At 35.8% G+C, this 26,838-nt stretch overlaps 1 protein-coding gene across 1 annotated transcript in view; it reads left to right on the top strand.

Moving 5' to 3' along the window:
• LOC150094841 (G protein-coupled receptor GRL101-like) overlaps positions 1 to 26,838 on the top strand; it is a 186,431-nt gene that overhangs the window by 114,228 nt on the left and 45,365 nt on the right. Inside the window, exons 12-15 of the mRNA XM_090411676.1 lie at positions 776 to 913; positions 1,296 to 1,415; positions 11,302 to 11,413; positions 16,319 to 16,393. Of these exons, the coding sequence (XP_090267802.1) occupies positions 776 to 913; positions 1,296 to 1,415; positions 11,302 to 11,413; positions 16,319 to 16,393 (445 nt within the window). The remainder of the gene's footprint in view (positions 1 to 775; positions 914 to 1,295; positions 1,416 to 11,301; positions 11,414 to 16,318; positions 16,394 to 26,838) is intronic.

The raw sequence follows: 26,838 nt of genomic DNA, 5'->3' as shown, positions 1-26,838 counted from the left end.
ACAAACTGATTTCCCAAAGGTCCCTTCTAACTCCATATGAGATTAAATAACTCATTTTCAGAGAAAAGCCATGGTAAAGGTTCTCTGTGTTCTAGATGGGATTCAAACCCAGATCTTTCCAACCAAAGAGCATCATCGATACTGAATGACCTACGGAAGACCATCGGTGCGGTTGGAACAAAGTGCGAAATGACTTCAGAAAACGTTCCGCTGAACTCTGTTAAAACAAAAATTGAAGGCACTGATTCGAAGAGTTTGTCTAAGAATCAACCAGGTTTTACTCCATGGCAATGCACGAGTACACACTACCGATGCTAATAATACCGAGATTCTTCATTTAGTTGCTCTATCTGGATTATCCAGAATATTATTTGCTCCATCGTATTTTCAGTTCTTCTTGAAATCAAAGAAATATTTGAAAGATCTCGTGTCAGATAAAGTACAAACAATGGTAAATATATATTTTTTCACAATACGCTCAGGACCATATTGATGGACTAGAAGACTACGTAAAAGGGAATGTATTCGGGGGATCAGCAAATTATTATTATTTACATTCAATATTTTCAAAATTCCCCGCTTGAAAACCGAAACAATTGTAAGGTGTTTATTAGATTGAAGTCTGAGAATAAAACTGAAATTTTTAATACACCGTATTTATTTATTTATCTTTATTTAATGTTATAATTAATATTCTAATTATACACAGCAGCGGTCATCACATGTATCATTTTCACTTTATTAAATGATCAGTTAGATTTTTTTTTATTTGCAGAAGATTACATGCGGGAGTGTTCAGCGACGGAGTTCCGGTGCGACAATGGTCAGTGTATCGATAAGTCTTTGCAGTGTTATTACGTAACTAATAATAGTCGACAAGGATGTGCAGATCTCTCTCACCTTCAAAACTGCGGTAAATTAATTTCAAGTTTAATATTTTTATCACCAATACGCTGTTTGTTTATTATAAATATTACTGATAACCTTTATATTAATGAAATGTCGTCGTAACCCAATCACTTGCTGTTGTTGTTCGATGCATAAGCACAATTGTAGAATAATAATCCTTAAAAACAATCATTGGAAACGTAGGAATCATTAAAGAGAATTACGCGAACACGAATTGTATTTCATGTAAATAATTTTAAAATAAAATATAATTTACCTCCTTTTAGCTGTTTTAATGCCTATCGGTTCGCATTTGTGTGTTTTTTTAAATATTTCTATCTTTGAAAATAGTGCGTGTTTCTATTCTTAATAACGTATTACAGGGAATCAATATTATTTTATTGCAGAGAGGTGGGCGTGCTCAGATGGCCAAGTGAAGTGTACAAACAGCTATTGTATCGAAAAATCGCTCGTATGTGACAAGAACGTCGACTGTTTGCATTCATGGACAGACGAAGAAAACTGTCGTAAGTCACTCTCCCGTGCGTCATTCTTTGTGTGTGTGTGTGTGTGTTTGTGTGTGTGTGTGTGTGTGTGTGTGTGTGTGTGTGTGTGTGTGTAATATTTATTCTTCCTATATTTATCTATTTATGAACATTTCTCACTATCCAGTTCATTAGTGCTGATTATTTCATGTTCATAACTAGCATTTGCGATCAATTAATCGATTACATTACTGTCAAAAATACATTTTTCCCCTCTTTCTGGGGAGTTACTCAACGCCTCCTCTATTACTAGAGGACAGACGGTGGCAAAAGAAATCCGTAGGAGTGAAATTCACTTCTCTCCTAATTAAAATAAAACAAAAAGAAATAACTCACTAAGGAAGACAATTTCTATTTTGACAATTAAGTATGTTTAGATATAACCAGTGGCGGCTCGTGGGGGTGCTGCAAGTTTCGAAATATACATGCACACTGTAAGTGCAGTGTATACGTGTTTGGATAAAATATCAAAATTATGGTAAAAATTAAAAAAAAAAAATTAAACATGAAAAAATATTGTTTATTATCCATAAAATTATAATTTAGTATAATTTAAAATTACTTAAAAATAAAATCCATTATCATAACCCCAATAATGTTCTAAAATAAAAACTATAACAAATGCTATGTCTTTAATTGTAATGTCCAAATATTTAAAGAGACGGAGTAAACACGATAAGCACTACGAACACTCTACTACTGTCGCAAACTGCATATAAACAACAGTGGAACTGCGCGACGGACAGTGTCGCATTACGCTAATAGCTCGCATCTCACTATGACGTGCATATGTTTGCGCGCATAGCAATATGACACTGTGGTAAACACAGTGTTGCTAGCGTGCTTCACCCTCCTAAGTGCTACAAGATGGATTTTTAGTATTTTTTATACAAACTAAAAGAATTGTATAGGATTGTCGATGATAAAATTAAATCTTACAATCAAATATAAATAAATTAATAAATATATTTATATATCGATAAAAATTGGGGTGCTGCAGTTTCGTAGAGTCTATGCACGAGCCGTCCCTGGATATAACAGTTTGTATAGAAAACATAAGATAAATGTTCATGAGTGCACCAAATCGAACATATTCAATCTAATAATGTTGTAGCAATATTGATTATTTGGCTGGAAGGTGCCTCCTGTCTATTCAAAATCGAAATGCTAAAAAAGGAAATATAAGAAATACCTGATTCTTATTTGATTTCCTGAAAGCATTTTGCCTCCCCTCCACACACACACACATTGGAAATTCCAGTATTTTCTATGTATGTTTATGAAACAACTTAGGAGACGAAAAATAATAAACAAGATATTAACACTGGAGAATAATTCTAACAAAATGGGAGGCTCTTAAAGACAAGAAAATACTTACAAACCAAGAGATTCTCTTTGTCCGCGGGTGATAACTATTGATGGCTGGAAAGAGAAGAAAAATAATTTCTCCTGTGGCTTTTATCGTGCTAAGGGGATTGACTAAGCTTTAATGTACAAATACTTAGTAACCGCTTCTTCCCATAAGAGACAGGGTTTTTAAAATATATTATGGTAGGAAATCTTAATTTGATATTTTCCTGGAGGCTCTTACATTTACAAATTAATATCCTTTGCTATCTACGTCATTTGAGCCGTCAAGTCCATCTACGCACTAACAACAAGATCTCTCGAGTTTTATATTTAACGAAGTAAAGGTATTATTTCAACTTTGGTGAACATTCTAAAAGGTTTATTATTGTAGATATTATTTCTGGGAAAACTCCCATGTTACTCCTCTTAACAAACTATTATATTTACGCTATTTTGCCTGCTTCTGTTTAGGAATGACTCTGTTAGGGCATTGTAGATGTATATTTACCAATACATATATGTAGCATAAAGGAAGAGAAATTTACACATACCATTTTCTGGGTGTTGTGGCTTTTCTTCTTTCTGCGATGTCCAAACTTTTCTTCTTTCTGCGATGTCCAAACTTTTCTCCTTTCTGCGATGTGTGTGTGTGGGGGGGGGGGGGTAGGCAATGTGGGAGAATTAAATAGAAATGGAAAATGCCCGGGTTTTTTGAATAATATATATATATATACATATATATTGTATTATTAGGGATGGGCGGAGCGTTTTCTTATATTTATATAGGGTTGGAAAGGGTGAAGGGGTTGAAAACAGCAACTGATTTTTTGAGGGGGGAAGGGGTTGAAGGGGTGCGGTCCGTTTCGACTGTACTTGGTCGTTCTGAACGCATGGAGGAAGTGGATGCTATGTCAGGTCGGGTAGGCGCTTTTGCTTTTGAAGTTTTGTGTTACCGCCTATTGATCGGGATTGTGACCTCAATTTTATGTTGTGAAGCTTCCAAACCTCGGAAATTATGTAGGGCCTGTGGACGTTGCAGGGTTCGCGTCACATTTTATGGCTATTGTTTCCGATATGCTAAGCATTGTTTCTTTGTCTTGTCTTGTCTGTCTACTATGATGAGCTTGTCGATCTGCGGGGTATGTTTTTGTTCAAGGGCGTGAACAGCTATTTCCGTTTTTCCTTGTATTCGATTTTTCTTTTTGATGTTGCGTTTTTTAGTGTTTAAATGTTCTGGAATGGGGATGTTACAATCGCGGAAGTGTTCTTGTAGTCTTGCACATAAAGACCTGATGGTGGAACACGTGTAGGTGAGATCACAGTCTTTTTGGCAGGGAAATTTATAGACTACGTGGTGGTGTTCAAATATTTTTTTCGTGTGTGTGAAATTTAGTGGGTTTTAGGAGATATATAATCCAAAAAGAATCCAAAAATAATATCCATAATTTACTTGTGTCTTCTAACCATACAACCCCTATCATTGGCTCTCTACTGATAACCTCCCAACCAACCCCCCCCCCCTCGATCACAAAAACACCTTTAAAAATGACATTCACTTAATGCACATACCAACAAGCACATGTCATGGTTGCACGTCACACATTCAATGAATGCATAAACTTTACAAATGGTACATACCAAAAAACCATCCTAACATACACCGCACAAAAAATACACATAACTTTTCTCAAAAAATGCCTCGATCACAACATCACACCAAAATTCGCGGCAGTACGCGGCAACTGCACGATTCGCGAAAACAAAAAAAAATTGCTACCGGGCTTCCCGTGTTCTCATAAAACAAACCATAAACAACAGATTTAAAAAGAAGCAACAAGCATATTCATACATTCACAAAACAAAAAACCGATTGAAAAAGCTACTGATCCCAAACGAATGGACAGTCTTTTGGGATATTACCTCATCTCACATCAACGACTACACGCTATTAATAGAAGCTCGATACGCAAAGAAATGGTACACACTAACAAACATCCAATACAAAAATCGCGTTGCTTCCAACCCTTCGGATATTATCGCCTTAAAACCCACAAAAAAACAATTCCATCATCAATCTATCGCACCACACACTCACACCCGACGAAATCACCATCCTGAGCAAAGGACTAAACTTTGGCGTATCCCCAAAATACATACAAAACAGAGACATCATTACTGAAATTCAAGCGAAATTAGAGTATGACCCTAACAAAGAAACAATATTCCACAAAATTAACAACATCATAAACAGTAAAATAATAATAAAACCAAACATCACCCCCAACTTACAAAAAGCCCTTTTATCCCTAAAGAGGAACCCGAACATTATTATCAATAAAGCTGACAAAGGAGATACAGTAGTCATCACAAACCAAACCGATTACCACAACAAAATAACAGCTATCTTAATCGACCAACACACCTAACCAAAAAATCCAAATTGACCCCACCCTGACCTCATTAAACAAATCAACAGTACCCTACACACTCTAAAAAATTAAAACAAAATAGACAAAACCATAATGAAAAACACAACCCTCCGCACCCCTTGTATGTTCAGACAAATAAAAACCCACAAAGACGGGTACCCGATGAGGCCAATAGTCTCCTACAAAAACACCACCAGCATCTTCATCAAAATTCATTGCGAAACTTCTCCAACCATTAATTACAACGTCTAACTTCATGATAAAAAACACGGACGACCTTTTCCAAAAAAATTAAAAACCTAATCCTACCCCAGGAAGACATCCTCACTTCATTGGATGCGGCCTCTTTATATATCAACGTGGACGTCCCCAGAACTTTAGACATCGTACACACACTACTCACAGAAGACCACACCCTACACTCTCGCACTAAACTAACGCCCACTGACATTATTAACTTAATAAAACTAATAATCTCTGCAAACTTCTTCAAGTTCAACAACAACATGTACATTCAAATCTTCGGACTCCCCATGAGCCAAAACATCAGCAGACAACTAGCGGAATTATTCCTAGCACACATAGAATCACTCCTACTCCACCCCACCCCCCCGACATCACCTTTTATGGCAGATACGTGGACGATATTGTGCATTGGAAATCCTACACACATCACCATCTTAAAAGCGTCACTAAACAGTTACAGCAACAGACTAAAATTCACCATAGGAACCGAACAGAACAAATCCATCAATTTCTTAAACTTGACATTAATCAGAACATACAACAAAATAGCCACGAAAGTATACCACAAATCCTCGCATATCGGAAACTACCTCCATTTCCACTCATACCATCCATATTCCGTGAAAAATCGGTCATCTTATCACAATTCATAAATGCTTACAAATTTTCAACCAATCAGAGTAATCTAAACGCAGAAATAAAAAAACTAACACAGATCTTCAAAAATCGCAACTATCCTACACAACTAATAAATTACGCAAACAGGATGGCCAAAAACCGCCAAAACAACCCAAGTACCAAAACAAACTTCCCAACATAAAAAATGATCAAATTACCATACACCCAAAACACATGCAAAGCCTATAAATATATATCTTCAACCATACTGACTGCAAACTGGTATTCACCACAAACCAAAAATAGGCAAATCTCCTAAAACCCACTAAATCTCACACACAAAAATATATATTTGAACACCACAACGTAGTCTATAAATTTCCCTGCCAAAAAGACTGTGATATCATCTACACGGGTTTCACCATCAGGTCTTTATGGGCAAGACTACAAGAACACTTCCGCGATTGTAACATCCCCATTCCAGAACATTTAAACACTAAAAAACGCAACATCAAAAAGAAAAATCGAATACAAAGCACAGGGAAAACAGAAATAGCTGTTCACGGCCTTGAACAAAAACATACCCAGCAGATCGACAAGGCCATCATAGTAGACAGACAAGACAAAGAAACAATGCTTAGAATATCGGAAACAATAGCCATAAAATGTGACGCGAACCCTATCAACGTCCACAGGCCCTACATAATCTCCAAGGTTTGGAAGCTTCACAACATAAAATTGAGGTCACAACCCCGATCAATAGGCGGTAACACAAAACTTCAAAAGCAGAAGCACCTACCCGACCTGACATAGCATCCACTTCCTCCATGTGTTCAGACGACGACCAAGCACAGTCGAAACGGACGGCACCCCATCAATCCCCTTCCCCCATCAAAAAATCAGTTGCTGTTTTCAACCCCTTCACCCTTTCCAACCCTATATAAATATAAACAAACGCTCCGCCCATCCCTAATAATATAATATATATGTATATATATGTTATTCAAAAAACCCGGGCTTTTTCCATTTCTATTTAATTCTCCCACATTGCCTACCCCCCCACATACACACACAGTAGTTTGGACATCGCAGAAAGAAGAAACCCCCCCCCCCTTCGTAGGCGAGCGGCTAACTCACCTTCGCTTGCGAAAACCCTTATAAGGCTTCTTCACGTTCTAGACAAGATTCCAAGCTTTTCCAATCCAAAAATGAGAGAACATCATTGCTAACGACCGAGATATAGTCACCTGAGGAATATATTTTGAATATTTACCTCACCAATTAATAGTAAAGTAATTTTATTTCGAATCTATATCCACCCTTTAAATGGAGGACTAGGTGTGTTTTTCTGCACGAAACAATCTGTGATATATTCCAATGCCTTTTGTTATATAATTTGCAATGCATGAATGAAAGAGGAAATAGTTACTTACACGAACTATTTTTGCATTCTAATTTTCATTATTATAATATGCAGAGGCTTGGAGATGTCCTAGTAATTAAGCTAATGATTTCCTCCAAGAGCGAGAGATTGTTATATGTATGAAATTTCCACATGGCCTTGGCTAAAATGTTAAATGGTAATACTGGGATGAATAAGTTTCCATCTCGTCTGCATAAAAATTGTTCATATAAATTCTTATAAAATATAATTCTTTCATGAATTACATATGTGTGATGTGTCCTAATGCATAGGGTATGCATTTTGAAAAAAATGCAAAAAATAATAAATAAATAAATAAATAAAAATATCTAAAATAGTTTCTTTGTTCGCTCCGAGTATTTTTCATAACAGTCGAGATGTGTGAATTTTCTTACGTGGACAACTAAATATGTAAGAATTAAACAGATACTTCAACAGTGAGTTCAGTAAAGTGCGATATTTAGTCGAATAGCTGGTGTGTATTTAGTTATATCCTAACCTCTAATAAAGCTCAGCAAAAGTCTACCGAAACGGTTGTATCATAACAATTCAAAATCGACTATTAAAATATTTTTGCCATTAATTACACAGACTATTAGCCATCTTATATATAAATGCATACTTTTTTTCTTTATAAATACCTATATGATATTTTAGAAGCCCATGGAATAAAAAAAAAGAGGAAATTATGTTATTCGTCAGTTTATTGGAAAATAATTTGAAAGTATGGAATATTTCGAATGATAAATTAGAACTGGTTATGGTTACGTTAGAAGGATAATCATGATCTATTTATTTTCTTTCTTTATTATAACCTATCCCCGTCAAATCCTTCTGTCGAAACATACATGCTGGTGCAAATGTTCTCGAGATAAGACTAACTGTTTTCTTTTGATAAAAAAGAGGATTTCAGAAAAAAAAAAGTTTTTTTTAGGATTATTGCTAAACATATGTCAGAGCTCTTTGTGAGAGCAAGTGCACAAACGCGCACGCGCACACACACACACACACACACACACACACACACATGACGGGCATTCTTCTGAAGAAAATGAAAACCATGGTGCTATCAAAAGCTGTTTACAGTTATCAGTTTTCTGGGTTTCGAACAAAAGTTGGATGTTTACTAAAATGAACGGCTCTCGATAATAAAACATGAAAGGTTTATTGTGGAGATGAGCTTTCGAAATGCATCTTGGTGCATATTTACTGGAAGTAACATTATAAAGAAATTTTGATTTTTAAATTGTTTACATATCCACAAGGTCCAAATCTTTAAAAATAATGTTTGTTAAACTGATACAAATACTATACCAAAACAAATTGCAAAACCTGATAATGTTTCTGTCATTACTCTATTTTTTTAAAGCTACGTCTATTTTACCATCTACCCTTCAGATATTTGATAATCATCTCGTTTTCTGTAATTTTGTTTCTCAGTCACTTAAAACAAGTCCAAATATGACACATGATCATTTTAAATTATGTCTAAAACTTTTAGATTTCCCTGTTATCTCATGTTGTATTTTTATGTGTTAATCGATTTGGTGTCTTTGTGAGTTGAAAGTTTCATGTTAATGTTCTTCGATTATTGATCAAAATGATTATTATTCTTTCTTTCTTTATTGTTTTTTGAAACAAGTAATCGTACCTCATCAAATAATCATTTATCATCATCATCATAACCATTGCATCTAAAGAAAACCAAGTAAGACGATTCTGGGAAGATGTTGTCTGAAAACTACCATAAGTGGCAAACATAGAATAGGTTGTTTAGCCATTAATGTTCTACTACATTCTTTGTTGTTTGCGCAACATTTTCTCCATTGAGAAAAAACATGGCTGCAGTGATGCGACTTTCCTATCATCCCAAACCTTATTGTGACTTTCCTCCGCCTAAAAATGACACTGCGCCTTAAAAGAAGGAAATTTGATTATTGTAGCAATCTAGAGAGAACATCAAACAGTTTTAAAATCAATATTGAAATTTAAAGAAAAATTATCAATGGTGTAACCAGTACGAACAGAAACTGGAATCAATGAATAGATTCTGATGGGAATTTTGAAAGAGATAATAACGATATGTAAGTAAGTTAATTAAGTGTAATCTATGTTTTACCGAGCCAGGAAACTGACAGACTCAGACGTGGTAAGAATATTTAACAATAGTAACTATCCAAAACTTATTAAGTAGAAATCGGGTGGTACTGTTTCTAGTATTCTAATCAATCTGATATGCCCCATCTTCTTTTATATTTCAAATGTATATCTGTAAATGGTTTCCAGAATCTAAGGTTATTTAAATCGATATTCTTACCGTAAATCTGAGAAGATAATTGAAGTATATATTTCATTTATTATATATAGTTTCCTACGAAGAAGAATGAGTTGCTACTTTGTCATTTTAATGCTCGTGAAGCAAATGAAGCTGTGTTGAATGACTGGCAATGTACGAGAATAACGTTTAACATGAAAGAAATAAATGAGAAGCATTAAATGGAAATATGAGACAAAAGAATAATGAAAAATATTCCTAATGGAAAATTAAAGCCTCATGACGAAAGATATAGGTTTTGTTTTTCATGCATAATCAAATACCGTGGTAAATACATATAAAATTATGAATTATATATTGAAATCCTTATATCCTTATAAGGACTGGCTTAAAGGGGCGAAGCAAGAATGCTTTTCATCTTCCCAGTTATCTGTAGAGGACAGTGTAGGGATGAGGTGTTATTATTAAGCTATTAAAGCTCTGATCATGGCAGGAGAGTAACAGCAATAGCCGAGCCTCAGTTAGAACTTCATTGGCTACAGCATTGCCATCCATTACCCTCCAAGGGTATTGGATTGAATGAATCAATCACCGCATCTCACGGTCGATTGATTCCTCCCTGACCTTATCCTTATAAGGACTGGCTTAAAGGGGCGAAGCAAGAATGCTTTTCATCTTCCCCGTTATCTGTAGAGGACAGTGTATGGATAAGGTGTTATTGAGCAATTAAAACTCTGATCATGGCAGGAGGGTAACAGCAATAGCCGAGCCTCAGTTAGAGCTTCACTGGCTACAGCATTGCCATCCATTACCCTCCAAGGGTATTGGATTGAATGAATCAGTCACCGAATGTGTAAGTAAAGGTGATATCTCAAAAATATCGGACGATCTCTAGGCCACTCATTCGTGGGCGAAAGACCGTCCAAATCTCAGCGTTGGTTCTACTCAGTGAAACTCGATTACCGAGCAGAACCGCTCAAATTCCGAGGAAAATAATTCACCGACAAAGCCCCTCAGCGGGCCGTGCCGGAGAACACCTTCCCCGGAGACTCAAAGTGCTCCCTTAAGGCAAAAACCCTAAGAGAGCGAACTCAAAAACCCGTCGCCCAAAGGGGTAAGAGCAACAGCCGAACCTCAGTTAAACTTCATTGGTACAGCTTTGCGTTGCTATCCATCACCCCCAAGGGCATTAATGAATCAGTCACCGCATCTCACGGTCGATTGATTTATTCATACCTCCTCCCGGCCTATCTCGAGTTGAAACTTTATATATGTATTATATATATGCAATTTTCAGGGGTGGGGGAAGAAAAACAACTTCGGAAGTCGCCTGTTCGGAGATATATTCACTCTTTCTGTAAACCTAGAGAATTGGTGAAAATGAAGTTTTATTATTAATAAAATTTTTAAAAGCTTAAATTAGCAAACATTATATTAATATATAAAATAGTTATTTAAAGTTAATCCAGTTTGGTGAAAATAAAAGTGTAATTGACCTTAACTTGTTTGTCATTTCAACTTCTCCAGCATTCCTTTGTTCTCAAGAAAAAAGATGTTTATGTATTGACATCACAATCAACTGTGCTGACCTCAATTTAACTTCCGTACCAAAGGAAATAGAGCCAGAAATATCTCGTGTGTAAGTTGGTATTATTTATTAGCTGGTTTATTATCATTTTTGCTAACCATTATTTTGTTACTTTATGAAAATATATAAGCTGCTATTAAATGCGTTTTGTCCATCCGTACGCATATTATTTCGGACTCTGACTGGAAAGAATTAAATCCGATATTTCGAATCCTTACGAATGCTTCTTCAGCAATTGCAATATTTGTTTCGCTCAAACCTTTATCAACGACAAGCAATGACAAAATGCATTGAAATTATATATTGCATCAACTCTGATCTTTCATAACGAAATTTAGTAAAATTTAGGATTTTACTTGAGCACAAGAATATATAGCCAGGGATTTCTATGAATGAAATTCAGAATTAAAGATTTCTGTTAACAATCGTCGACTCTTTTCAATTTAGATTTCAGTCACACTCTCAAGTCAAAAAAATGTATTACTACAACAAAGAGGTAGTGTCTTTATTAAATTGGTCTTAGATTCAAAGTTTGTTCAGGAAAACCATTCGAAATAATTATTATTATTATTACTATCTGATGATTTAGTGAAACGTATGTAGAAGCGTGGAGTCATTTCTTCGCTATTTTGACAAAACGAAGCAAGGCAAAATGATTCCTAAACTCTCTTTCTTTTCAGTTATTATAAAAATAAGTAGGTGTCCTGATTTAAGCACAATATTAAAATGTTTCTTTTATTTTATACAGTTATTTACTTAATTTTCTTCGACATAAAAATAGTTGACAATAATTAATAGATATAAATAAAGGGTCAAAGCTGTATAACTGAGAGGAGACCTCCACATAGCCTTTAAAGGAATGCGGAGAACTGACCAGGGCTTCTGACCTAATGTCCAATCCTCACCTTCTCGTGGTGCACCCTGTTGGGTATCTACTTTGATACTGAACGGACGAGGATGGGCTGGCAATTTGGGATTTAGCCGACCAAATTGTATTCTTATTGGTTAAACCAAAATAAAAAATGATGGTACAACATGACAAAATTTCATGCCGGCTGGGGCGTCGCCCGGTTAAACAAGGCCCCCGTTGTTTTCGCCAGGGAACCAGGGCGAACAGCGAAAAGTCAGCTACTGGAACAAAACTGAAAACAAACCCCAACTCAACATCACCAGAGTTAAAGATCGGTACTATCAACGTAAGAAGCCTGAATGGCAAAGAAATTGAGCTAGCTGAGGAATTAGATAAGTACCAGATCGACATAATAGGGGTGACTGAAACAAAAAAGACCAAAACTGGTGAGATCTTTCTGAGCAATAAATACAAAATGTTATATTCAGGCAATGACAATCAAGGAAAAGAAGGAGTAGCCATAGTATTCAACACAAAATACGAGGCTAATCTTCTTGAATGGCAGTCAGTCTCAAGTAGAGTAATGTGGGCAAATATGAGAATGGGGAACTGGACAATGAGACTTATTTGTGCCTATGGTCCCACAGAAGGTTCTACTAAGGTAGAAGTGGAGGAATTTTTTGAGGCTTTAGAAAAAGCAACTGACACAATGAAAAATGAAAAGTTAGTCCTTGTTGGGGATCTAAATCGCAGAGTAGGAAATGATTGTGAGACATACAAAAATATTTTGGGAAAATTTGGAGAAAAGAGCAAAGCTAATAATAATGGCAAATATCTGTTGGATTTCTGCTCAGGACATGGACTGGTTATTACTAACACCAGGTTCCAACATAAAAATGTGCACAAATTCACATGGAGAGAAGAGGCTAGGAATAAGAAAAGTCTCATTGACTATGTTATTGTTGATAGTGATGTTTTCTCCCTGCTGTAGGACACCAGAGTGTACAGAGGATTTGAAATTGGAAGTGATCACTATTTAGTCTTAAGTAGGATAAAATTGAATTTCATATTGAAAAGAATAACACGTAAGAAAGTTTTAAAGCGAATAAAAGTTGAGCAGCTCTCAGATGTGAGCTGTAGACTAAAATACACAAAGATTATTGAAGAAAAAATGGAAGAGTTTGAGAACAGGAATCAAACCTTGGAGATTCAGTGGCAAACTCTGAAGAAAACATTGATTGATTCTGCCAGAGAGGCATGTGGTGAGGTTGTCTGTAAGGATAAAAAAATCAGAACTCCCTGGTGGACACAGGAAGTTAAAGGGGCAGTGAAGGAAAAGAAGAAAGCATACCAAAAGTTCCTGTCAAATAAGTCAGCTTGTGCTCTTAGAGAATATAGAGACAAATGCAAGAATGCTAAACACTGTGTAAAACTAGCTAAACAAAAGTCATGGGAGGACTTTGGCAAGAATATAGAAAATAAATATCAAGAAGGTGGTAAAATATTCTGGAGGTTGTTGAAGAAGCTTAAGAATGGAGGAAAGAGTGCTGTAAAAGGAATTAGAGATGATAAAGGTGAAATGAAAACAGGAGAAAAAGATATCCTTGAAGTATGGAGTAATTATTTTGAAAAACTGCTAAATGAAACAAGCAGTGATGACAGCACAATGGTAAAAAACGCTGACCAGGCATGCAGTCAGAAATACATATCCATACTTGAAGTAGAAAAAGTCATCAAAGGCTTGAAATGTGGAAAGGCAGCAGGAGTAGATGATATTCGACCAGAAATGCTGAATTATGGTGCTATAAGAGTCTTACAGTGGCTGCACTGCATAGTTCAGAAAGCCTGGACAGAGGGACGAATTCCCGATGATTGGAGTAGAGCTCTCATAGTACCCATATATAAAAAGGGAAATAAAACTGCATGTGAGAATTACAGAGGTATTTCCCTACTGAGTGTTCCTGGCAAGATATATGCAAGTATACTTGAGAAACGGTTGAGAAGAATTGTGGAAGAAAAGCTTGGTGAAGAACAAGCTGGATTCATGCCAAATAGAGGCTGTCAGGATCAGATCTTCACTTTACGACAAATAGTCGAGAAAGCATGGGAATATAACAGAGATCTGTATTTAAGTTTTGTCGATCTGGAAAAGGCATATGACAAGGTGCCAAGAGAGAAGCTATTCAATACGCTGCAGTTATATGGTATCAATGGGGCATTATATCAAGCAATACTTAGTCTTTGTTTGAGTTGTAAGGCTTGACATGTGGAAAGGCAGCAGGAGTAGATGATATTCATCAAAGGCTTGTTGAAGGAAGTACAGGAAGATGGTTTAATGTTAAATCTGGTGTGAGACAAGGATGTACATTATTCCCTCTGTTATTCATTATCTATATGGATCACATTATGAAGGAAAGTGGTATTAAACATGATATCAAAATTGGAGATGTTAATGTCAGCTCTTTGCTTTATGCGGATGATGTCATACTTCTAAATAAATCCGCTACAAGTCTGCAAGATTCTCTGACTAAATTGAATAGCTGTTGTAATAGATATGGTATGAAGGTCAGCAATAAAAAGACAAAGACAATGAAAATAGGCAGAATCATTGAAAATGTCAACTGTGTTGTGAATGGAGAACCTGTGGAACAAGTAAAACATTTCAGCTATTTAGGCACGATTTTTACTGAAGATGGTAAATTAAATATAGAAATAGACAACAGAATCAGCAAAGCTGGTATGGTGGGAAGTCAATTGAATAAATGCATATGGAATAAGAGAGAAATTAGTCGGAACACTAAATTAGCTGTATACAAGACAGTGTTCAAACCAGTTTTAACTTATGGATCTGAGAGCTGGGTCAGAAGTAAAACACTTGACCAAAGACTAGAGACCACAGATATGAGAGTCCTGAGAAAGATTATAGGCATGAACAGATGGCATCAATGGCAGTATCATATTAAAAACGAGGATATTAGGAAAGAACTTGACATTGTCAGCATCCAGGAATGCGTTAGCAGAGCTAATCTCAGGTGGTATGGTCACTTAAGCAGAATGGGCGAGGAAAGATTAGCAAAACAAGTGTTCTCTGCCAGGTTGGCAGCAAAACGACCCAGAGGAAGACCAAGATATATAGGTGGATTGATACGGTACAAAGTGCTTTGGACGATAGAAATATATGATCTGATAATGTTGGAGTCTTGACAAGTAACAGACTGATTTGGAGGAAAATTGTAGATAGGAAATTAATAATGATGTAATTTTTTTTTCATGTAGTACTATCATATCCTGTACACCCCTTGAGGGTACATGGCAGGAATTTGAGGGTACATGGCACGAAAGATTATATAATAATCTTTCTGACAATTTAATTTAAATAATATTGTATTTCGTCTGTCAGTAAACTCTAATTGTGGAATATCTAAAACCAAAGGGAATATTATGTTAACTCAGAGAATCTATCTCCAGCTAAATAGAAATAGAAAACAAAATCATATTTTGTTCTCAAGATATCATGACACCATGTTTAATAAGGCATTAGAAAATAAAAATATGAGCATTTCATCATTTTATTTCATATTGCAGTTATAAATAGAAGAACCTGTTTCACATTTTTCAATACATCAATTCAAATAAATCTGAAAAAACGTTATATTTTATATTGTATAATTTGCCTGAAGTATTAATCTCAGCATATCTGCTACGAAATGTTTAATAAGTGAATAGCGCCATAATTCCTTTTTGGAATTATGGCGAAATGTTTCACATATTCCGATAAATCTTTAACCTCCTTGATCTTTTCCAATTGGTTAGCTTTTGACGAATTTCTTTAATATTAAGGCTGATTCATTATTTCATTTAATTATGCCCGAAGCAAATTATCTGCTAAGAATATTACGTGTTGTGTAAGCATGGAGAGGTTAATTTTGTCGATATGCATAAACATCTATTGAGTTATATTTATGCGCACTAAAATGTATTAGCTTATACGTAAGTACATATCAACTTTAGTTTTTGCGAAAATTACTCTGAAATTATAAATACTATGTCAATTAATATAATTTCATTGTTCTTAAAAATATCTTTTTTTTTAAATTTTTTGGCAGAATTTTACGAGGTAACCATATTGGTCCGGTTCTACAGGCAGGAATGTTTCAAGGACTTGAACGTGTTACTTATTTGTGAGTGTAAAAATTTATCTTTGGTAATTATTTTACTCAGTTTTCGTGTGCTAAATTTTATTACTGCTTTAATTAACAATTACATATTTATAAAATTTGTAATTTTTATCCTGATCCTTTGTTTTTAACAAATACTAATTTATTCAAATATCATTGTGTTTATTCTTTACTTTTTGGCGTTCTTTTTTTCTTAAGATTTACACAATTGCAGCATTGCCACAAGATCTGAATACTTATTTGAATAGCGAAAAGTGTCATTGATTCACCGCGTTGTTCATGCAAATTACAAATTTAAGGCGCAGTCTTGGAATGAAATATGAAGTACGCTTTTCTACTTGATGCTTCTCATATATTATGGAAGTCAACATCACCTAAAAAGTATCATTTTCATCTCGCTTCAAGTTAGCATTATTACCTGCAAAATTATTTATCTCTGGAATAATTAATAGCTAAGAACCAACAAAGCATATTTTATTCAAAACATTTTGAATAAAATATGCTTCGTTGGTTCTTAGAATTATGTTAATATTTCATGAAAATAAAAACTAATAAAGAATTATTATTTTTAAAGGATAGGAGATTGGTCATTATGTCTGGTGTAAATAAGAAGATATTTTGAGAAGAGGAGTAAATATATTATTAGTATATCCTCTGGTGAAATGTTTAAAACGCAACCGTTTCTCATTCGGAAGAATTGTTAAACGGATAATATCATAAGAATGTTAAAAACAAAAAAAAATACAATTACAGTACAATAAATGAAATTAATTTTTCAGTTTTATTTTGTGTTTGCTATAACTAGCAGAAAATGCAACTATGAAAGCTGAAAAAAATAGTCTTATGTGAATTTCAGTATGACATATTGAAATTGATTCATTTCATAATATAACGAAGAATATTTAATAATTCGTTAAAAGTGATTTATAAGTTCAATGATGAAATAGTATTCTGAATAATTCATAATTATTTCTGTGAGGGTTGAAATAATTATGAATTTTATTATACATTAAACATGTATACTAATACACTCCCAAACTGCCACTAGTTTATGCAATTTAGTATATTAAACTTATCAGAAAATATATTATCAATTTTATTTTCATTTATTTCATGAATTTGAGCGGTTCTGCTCGGTGGTTGGGGAGCCCGTCACTGAGTGGAACCAACGCTGAGATTAGGACGGTCTTTCGCCCACTATGGAGTGGCCTAGAGATCGTCCGTATTTTTGAGATTTCACCTTTACTTACATAGTCGGTGATTGATTTTATATGAGATGCCCATACATATAGGGTAACGGATGGCAATGCTGAACCAATGAAGTTTAACTGAGGTTCGGCTGTTGCTGTTATCCTGGGTTAATGAGTTCGCTCTCTTAGGTTTTGTCCTAAGGGAGCAATTGAGTTTCCGGGGAAAGTGTTCTCCGGCACGGTCCGCTGAGGGGTACTTGTCGGTGAATTATTTTCTTCGGAATGAGCAGTTCTGCTCGGTGGTCGAGTTTCACTGAGTAGAATCAACGCGGAGATTTGGACGGTCTTTCGCCCACGAATGAGTGGTCTAGAGATCGTCCGATATTTTTGAGATATCACCTTTACTTAAACATTCGGTGATTGATTCATTCAATCCAATACCCTGGAGGGTAATGGATGACAATGCTGTAGCCAATGAAGTTCTAACTGAGGCTCGACTATTGCTGTTACCCTCCTGCCATGATCAGAGCTTTAATAGCGCAATAACACCTTATCCCTACACTGTCCTCTACAGATAACGGGGAAGATGAAAAGCATTCTTGCTTCGCCCCTTTAAGCTAGTCCTTATAAGGACAATCGGATTTCTTACAAGATGCAGTAATCTTTGCTGAGGATTACACTTAATCAATTTAACTTGCATTTAGAGCTGTGTCTCAGTTACTTATAACAAAAAATGCAGTTTCTTGCTGTGTGCTAGGTAACTGGAATCTTAGTTATATAAGTAAGATTATATGCCTACAAATTATTTTTGTTTTTTCCACTTATTTTATCATATAATCTAACCTACATATATAAAATGATCAGCCTTTTTATGTTACTTTTTTTGAAACGTTTTGAAACTCAGTGGCTACCCTGTGTGTCGAGTTTTCAGAATTCAAGGAGATCCGGCCTACCTTTCCTCAAACTCGAGTGGTTGGGCCCCAGGGGAGGCAGAGGCCCCTTTTGAAGACTCGACACTCAGGGTCTACCCAAGGCGCCAGGGTGGGGGTGGAGCCCTCCTTTCGAGTCATCGGAATTCAAGGAGAACCGGCCTATCAGTCCGGAACACGGGGGTTGGGCGCCAGAGGGGCATAGCCACCCCCCCCCTAGTTATATGATAAAAAAGAATTTCTAATGGCAGAGCAAAATAAGAGATCCTTTCATACTTTCTTCACTTAGATATTGTATCACCTTGGAAAAACATACAAATTACCCAGTGTGGTAGCCGGGATAAGAATAGCTCCAATGTAGCTCATGCATGTCATACGAGGCGACTAAAATGGGTACCCAGGGAGGGTAATGGATGGAATGCTGTAGCTAATGAAGTTTTAACTGCGGCTCAGCTATTGCTGTTACCCCTCCTGCCATGATCACAGCTTATAGCCCTATATTCCCATACCCATACATTTTCTTTACGGGGAATATGAAAAGCATTTTTGTTTCACCCATGTAGCCAAAAAAATAAATAAATAAAAAATAATAAAATTACCCCATGTGGTGGCCGGGATAAGAATAGCCTCCACTGTAGCCCATGCAAGTCTTACGAGGCGACTAAAATGGAGTATCCAGGGAGGGTAATGGATGGGAATTGCTATAGCCAATGAAACTTCAACTGAGGCTCGGCTATTGCTGTTACCCTCCTGCAATGATCAGACCTTATAGCTCTATATTACCCCATCCATAGCTTTTCTTCTAGAGATAACGGGGTATATGAAAAGCATTCTTGCTTCATCCATCTAGCCAAAAAAAAAAAAGAGGTAAATTTCATATTAAATGAATTTTTATGTAATGTATGTGTACATCGAATTTTGAAAAACGCCATAAGTTTTTCAAAATTCGTAAGTAAGTTGCATGCAGTCATTATTGAAACTGACCTGAGTATATTGTTCTGAGTTAAAACAGTGTGTGACCTGCACATCATTTGTTCGTATTACTTTAGTGTCATACAGAGAAGTGACCTGATCGGGTAATGGGTTTGTTATTGCATACTCACTTTAAAATTAACAGCTTTCTTGCATAACCTAAATCACAGTGTATAGCTTATGTATTAAACCTTTACTTAAATAACTCTGCTTCACACACACCATTAATTTAACTTAATGGAGAGCAATAAAATCTGTTCATTCCCTAAAACCCCAAAGACGTTTTTCCTTAAGAAACAGGGTTTCCAAATTTCTTTGAGTTTCCTATTTACATAAAATGTTTCTAGGTTCATAATTATATTTTTTAAGGTTAAAACTTTCTTAGTAATGCAAACTAATTGGCCTTCGTGTAGAAAAGTTCCTTATAAATAATTCTCTAAATGTAATACTTAGTACACGTGTTCTTCAGAGATGTGATTATGTTGTATAGTTCCTGGCATTTTATGCTATTTTTTCACCATTTAAAACAAACTCAAGTCTCTTCGGTAGACTTCATATGGTCGTATATAATATGTTATGAATTATAGCATTGTTTTTTGGGTACTATATTTAGATATCGTCCATAATGAAACAATGCCTGGCTCTTAAATAAAAAATTGAAACGAAGTAATTAGTCTGAGAGCCTCTGTAGCTCAGTCGTTATATTTTTTTCAGCCTAGTATATTTTATTTAGTCCAAAGCATCTATGTACATTCAAAAAATAAATATATATACAATTATTTACAATATATACATTTGTACATAGAATGCTTAATCTAATTCACATTTTTCTTTTTTAACATGCTCAGTTTATATTTCTTTCTACTGTCCTTTAACTTTCTGAGCCGTTATTTTTGATATTACATAATTTCTGTCATGCTGATTTTACAAAAGACAGATATGTTAACAGAACTTAACGGTATATGTTAACATATGTACATGGAGTTTGTAAACATATATATATATAAATATACATATATACAATCAGTTATAGATATATTTTCATACTATATCATAATTTGCAATTTGGTTAATATATTATTAGTTCAACTTAATTCAAATACACAGCTTATTCTGGACACAAACAATGCTTGTTTCTGAAGATACATTTAGAATTACATATATTTTGTTATCATCTCTCTCGCTACACACCGATTGGTCTAACATATGCTGTAAATTTTATAGAACATATTACATTGTAATAATTTGCAATTGACATATATACTTTGGTTGTTTCTCTGTACAAGAAAACACACATGTATCATGGCAATATATGTCTTAAACTACACATATATCTGTTTAATGCAATATCTTATAAATATATTCATCTAATCATTCTTATGTTGCTATTTACTTATTCATGTACTTATATGTATTTACATACAATTAAGTTGCTATTTACATAATATTTTTATTACATGTATACATTTAGGTGTACGTGTATGTAGCATATTTATACCCTTATATATATATATATATATATATATGTTTACCTAGTTTGTAGCTTTGAATTTTTATTTTATTTATTTTATTTTATTTTTTATTTTTTTGATAGTGGTGGATGGGCTTGATTTTGTTTCTCATGGTGGGTCTTTTATTTCTTTTATATGTATTTGTTCATCCACATCTTCCGATCTGAGTCTTGTTTTGCGCCACTGGTTTCTTATAATCTTTTTTCTGTGTATTGTGTCTGTGATGATTTCTTTTAAATATACGTTCAGCTTTGTAATTATATCTGGACCTTCTTTTCTTCCATACATTTTATCGCATCTGTAGGTAGGTCCAGATAGCATACATCGCTGATATGATGATTATTGCTGTAGTGTTGTTGATGTGTCCTTCTTGTAACCAGAAGATTGTGTGTTCTGTGATAGGTAATTTGTGTTGTATATGAGGCTGTACGGTGTTCCATATTTTGGACGTATGGGGACAGTAGAGCATTATGTGGTGTAGTGTTTCTGGTTGGGGACAAAAATGGCATTTGGCTGGATGGTGTAGTGGATTGCCTTTCCCTATGCACCATAGTTTTGTGGGTAGACAGGCATGGTGTATTTTGTAAAAGAATGTTTTAAGTTTAGGGTTAATGGGTAATGTGAATACTTTTTTAAGTACATGGGATAGTTTTATTTGTCCTCTTTCAATCTCACGGTGCTGAGGTGGTGGAATTACAGCTCGCGTGAGATTGATTTGCGCTGTTCTGGGTTTCATGCTTACGAATTCATTTATTATTATGTACTTGTTAATGAATCTGTAGCCTTCCGCAATCTCATAGAACATCTTTGGTGTTTAGCCCTGCGAGTGCGGAAGAGAACATATTATTTTGTCTGGCATTATTCTTTGTGTATAGTATATAATGTATGTGCTCCATGGTTTTTTTTCAGAGTAGGCTCTCTATGAGCTTTGCTCTTGCACTTAAAGTTTTTAGGTGTACGTTAAGAAGGCCAGGTCCTCCGACTTCAACATCATGGAAAATTGTTGTTCTCCTCAGTGGTTCGTATTTTGAACCCCAAATAAACTTTGCACACTCTCGGTGTATTTTGTCTACTTCCTTCCCGTTATAACTAATGTTATCTACCAGATACCATACTTTCGAAAGTAGGTACTGGTTGCAGATTTTTGCCTTAGCTCTAACGGAAAGTTGTCTATGTTTCATTTGTGAAATTTTTTTTGCTATTTTTTTATGGGTAAGTTTCCATTGTGCGTCGTGTTGTTTTTGGTGTCCTAAGGTGATTCCTAGAGTTGGGAGATATTCGTTAACTTTTATTTCGTTCCGCAAAGTTGGCTTATTTGCCCACCTACCGACGAACATCGCATGACATTTGTGTAGGTTAAGCTTCAGTCCTGATGATTTTTGAAAGGCGTGGAATATATCAAGAGCCAGCGCGAAGAACTCGGCTGTTGTTAAAGTTAATGTTACATCATCGGCATAGGCGAGCACTTTTGTTTTGCCTTCACCTCCTATGTGAGTACCCGCTATGCCGGGATGTTCTCTACTCGCACGTATCACCGGTTCTAAGGCAAGAGCGAAAAGGATCATAGATAAGCTGTCTCCCTGTCTGACCGAACAGTCAATTTTAACAGGTGCCGACAACTTTTTATTAATTATGAGGCGTGACTGTGCTGTATTGTATATGTTGGATATAATGTTTTGGAATTTCTTCCCAAAACCTGCAGCTTTGAGGGCTTCGTTCAGATAGTGATGACTAACTGAGTCGAAGGCCTTTTCAATATCCAGACTTATCATCAAGCAAGGTTGTTGTGTGGCCTGATAATGCTCGTATATTCAACGAGCCTGTATGATGTTGTCTGATATTTTTCTGTTTTTTATGCCGCAGGTTTGGGATTCTGATATTATATTGTAAATGTGTTTTTGTATTCTGTGTGACAGTATTTTTGATAGTATTTTGAAATCTGTGTTGAGAAGTGTTATACCTCTCCATTGCGTTTTTGTGTTGTTGGTGGTGTCCTGCTTCTTGAGTATGAGTGTGATATATCCAAGGTTGAAATAGTCTGGGATGCTTTCCGATTTTTGTGCTTCATTGAGCATGTTTACAAATAGCGTCTCAAAAAGGGGGTAGTATGCTTTGTAAACTCTGCCGTAAGGCCCTGGAGATTTGTGTAGTGAGAATGTCTTCATAGTGTTTTTACATTCTGTTAGTATTATTGGTAGGTCTATTTCTTCAGCTTCTGTCTCCTTGAGTGTGGGAAAAATTTTTAAAAGTTTTTCTGTCTCTTTTATGTCACTGTCTTTTCGGACGAAGATCTTAGTGTATTCCGAGTGGAAGTGGTGAAGAAGGTTGGCATCTCCTTCGATCTCTGTCGGCTCATGCGTTATGTTACGAAAGGGGGCTTTTTCCTTTCTTTGGTCTTCAAAAAGCCACCCAGTTTTGGTTTTCCCTTCGTCATGCTCCATGATTCAGATCTTTGCCCGGATTCATGCCCCTTCAGCCTCTTTAATTTCAATTTGTTTTAGTTTGGCCTTCAGGGCATTAATAGCAGTTTTGTTTTGTGGAAGTGTTCTGTCGGTGTTGTATGTTTGCGCGAGTTCTTTTATTATATTTACTTTTTCTTTGTTTGCGTTGTATTTTCTGTGTTTGCCTATGTTTATAGCCACTTTTTTAACTTGTGTTTTAAATATGTTCCAGGCATCCACTGGATTTGGGTTGTCAGTTATGCTGTGTAATATTTGTTTTATGTCTGTAGTAAATTTGTCTGTGTGGAGGATGCTATTGTTTAATTTCCACATCGGGTAATTTCTGTTCTTGTATGTGTGGCTGTCGTGAGTCTCAAGGGAGAGTTTAGCCTTGACCAAATGGTGATCACTAAAGCTTAGTGGTATGTGGCAAACTTCCTTTACAGTCGACTTCAGGTGTTGGCTAACGTAGATCCGGTCTAACCGTGAAGTGTTGGTGGGGGAATAGTGTGTGTATTCTTTCCGTGTAGGGAAAAGTATACGGAAAGTATCTTTGATTTGACAGCGTTGTATTATTTGTGTATAATTGTGTTTTGTTATAGTATTGCTACTTTCCCTGTCTATGAACGTTGTTCTCAGTAAAATTCATGTCCTTCCCCCCCCCCCCCATTATGATGTTTTTTATGTTTGAGAGTTTGGTTTCTATTGTTTCCCAAAAGTGTTTTTTATTGTTGTGAAAAGCTGGGCCGTAAATATTAATCAGAGACACTATTTGATCTTCCCAGGCTATTTCAATCTCTAGTGCTCTGTGTTCTATCAGTGTGCAGTGAGATATGATTTGCAGGTTGCTCTTTTTTCTTACTAGGGTTATTAGACCTGCAATGCCATTACTCTGTGCTGGTTCAGCAATGATGTAATAGTGGCATTGCAGGTTTCTGTGGATTTTTTGTTCTGTTTCTGTGTTTGAGTGTGTTCGTGTATCATGTACTATGTCTGCGTGGTTTTGATGTACCGTGTTTTTTAGTAGTCTCTGTGAGAGTGGATGGTTAAGTCCGCTACAGTTTATGCTAATTATTTTTATTTCTTTTTGCATGATTTTAAATCAAGGCCATCCTTCTTTTTATCATATTTAGCTTTTTCTTTTTTGGTTTTGACGTTTGGTGTAAATTTCATTTTTGGTCTTCTTGTTGGGGTCAGCACATTTGAACTTTGGTCGGTTTTCACCAATTTTTCTATACTGCTGTTTTGAACTTCTTCTTTTCCTACGGTCTCCGTATTATTTTCAGCCTTCTCTCTCTCTCTACAGTTGTCCTCTTCAGAGGCCTCTTGGGTGTCTGCACCACTTCGGATACTTCCGGTTTTAGTGGTGCATCCACAGTTATTATATTTTGAGGCTTGTGCTTTTCATTGCTTTCCTCTTTTAAGTCACTGGGTTTCTCTTCTTCTTCTGCCTGCTGTTCCGAATTATCTTCTTGCACATCGACAACACCTTGAAGTTCGTCATATATACTTGGTTGATTATGTGCATTACGTTTAGATAACATTGAGGCATACGTCTGACCTGGACATTCTTTATAAGAATGCCCGATTCGTTTGCACTGCTCGCATTTCGGAGCAGTGCATTCCCTTCTTAGATGCCCTTTTTTTTGCGAAAGCATGCAGGGGGGGGCGTCTTGAGATCATAACCATTCCTGTCATTTTCTGTTATTATTACATAATAACACTCTTGTTACATAATGAATTTCTTCCAATTTTACACCTTCATTCAGGGTGATATTTATTTTTCTTTTGTTGGAGAGCGCATGCGCCCAATCCTTGTCTTTGCTATTGCCAGTGACTTGTTCTATGCACTCTATCTTCCCAAATTTTTCAAAGTGCATAGACACAAGTCTGCTGGGAATTTGGGGGGGGGGGGGGTTAGCCAGTGATTGATTATACTAAGTTTACGCGATTTATATACAGATAAAATTTGACATTGCAGATTTCGTACCGATAACTCTTTGAGGTTAACAAATGCTTCTTTTATGGCAAGGGTCTTAAATGAGATCAAAAATATATAACTAAATTTAAGGGCACCGAAGTGCCATACATCTGACCCTCTTACCTTGGATTTGATACTGTCTATAATATCCTCTTCGGTGTAGGGTGCCCCGATTGAATCACATTGAAGGATGCAGGCTTTACTCCAATCTAATTCTTCAGGCAGGTTGATAGATGACAGTACATCGAATTCCGTTGATCGACTTGTAGCGGTTTCTGACGAGTATTTTCCTAGGTTTTCTTAGACGAAGCTGTTTGGTCGGAAAGACCTGGGTTCGATTACTTCCAAGACGTGCGGAACATTTATCTGGTCTCTTTCGACTAAAAGTGAGTTAGCGAGTCTCATACAGGGTTGGAGAGTTTTCCCTCTGGGAAGTCGGGTTTTTTCTTCTCCCAAACCAGGCAATCCCCGGCCCCGTGAAAACGTATGGATTTATAGTCATGAATACGTCCCAGCCATACGCCGAGCCTGGATAAAATTGAGGAGGTTGGGAAAATTAATGGTGAAGTAGTACCCTGTAAAACAATCTCACCAAGAACACTTTGTGGGTAATGCCTACAAAGGTACCTAGGGTCGAAACGACTGAAGGGAAAATCCACTACAAATTAGTCTGAATTCGCATCAGAAGTACTGAGAAATAATCTTATCCTTTAAATATAACAAAAATCTTATATTCGAAGATTTTTTAAATTCCTATATTACTCAATGATTATCTGAAAATCGGATTGAGCTCTTACAATATTTATACTGTAGCATTATCTCCAGTAATCGTAAAATTAAAATCACATTAAAATCCATATGAAACTGCGCAACATTCCTTTCCATGATTTAGTTGGCTAAACATAAAGACTTTACTCCGATTTCCGTAACGATAAGTACATTTTTCACCACCAAAATTAAAGAAGCGATCCCTTAAAACTCGTATCATATAACTGCAGTAAAAAACAAAATGTATAGTTACATGCATTAGTGGTTCGAACAAACATTAAGAAAAGTTTTTAAAAATCGATTATGGTAAAGGAAAAAACTAGCGTAGTCATCTCAAAGCACTTAAATTAAATTAAGCTGAAAAACTTCCTCGTGTGTGATTTATTGTGCGACGTTATTTTTCTAGACCCAACACGGTTTCAACAAACTAACGCTGGCTGTACAATAACGCGACTTATATGTGTGCAGCAGAATGAGGGAAGTTCGTCTAATTTTTCATGCGGTAGTTTAAGTTTTTCTTTGCTATCAACTTTCACGTTCTAAGAGACAAATAATTTAGCAGCTCACAGAACACAGTCCTGTTGCTCATTGTTGTCAGAGAGAGACACACCAGGGGTTGTGCTAGATGGAATTTAACACAACATGACACCGTGTTT

The sequence above is a fragment of the Typopeltis vanoorti genome, chromosome 21 (genome assembly GCF_054136105.1).
Source record: "Typopeltis vanoorti isolate ZY-2024b chromosome 21, IOZ_Tvanoo_1.0, whole genome shotgun sequence".
NCBI lineage: Eukaryota > Metazoa > Arthropoda > Arachnida > Uropygi > Thelyphonidae > Typopeltis > Typopeltis vanoorti.
Note: the sequence above shows the minus strand (reverse complement) of the source record. Positions and strands in the feature narration are given on the sequence as shown.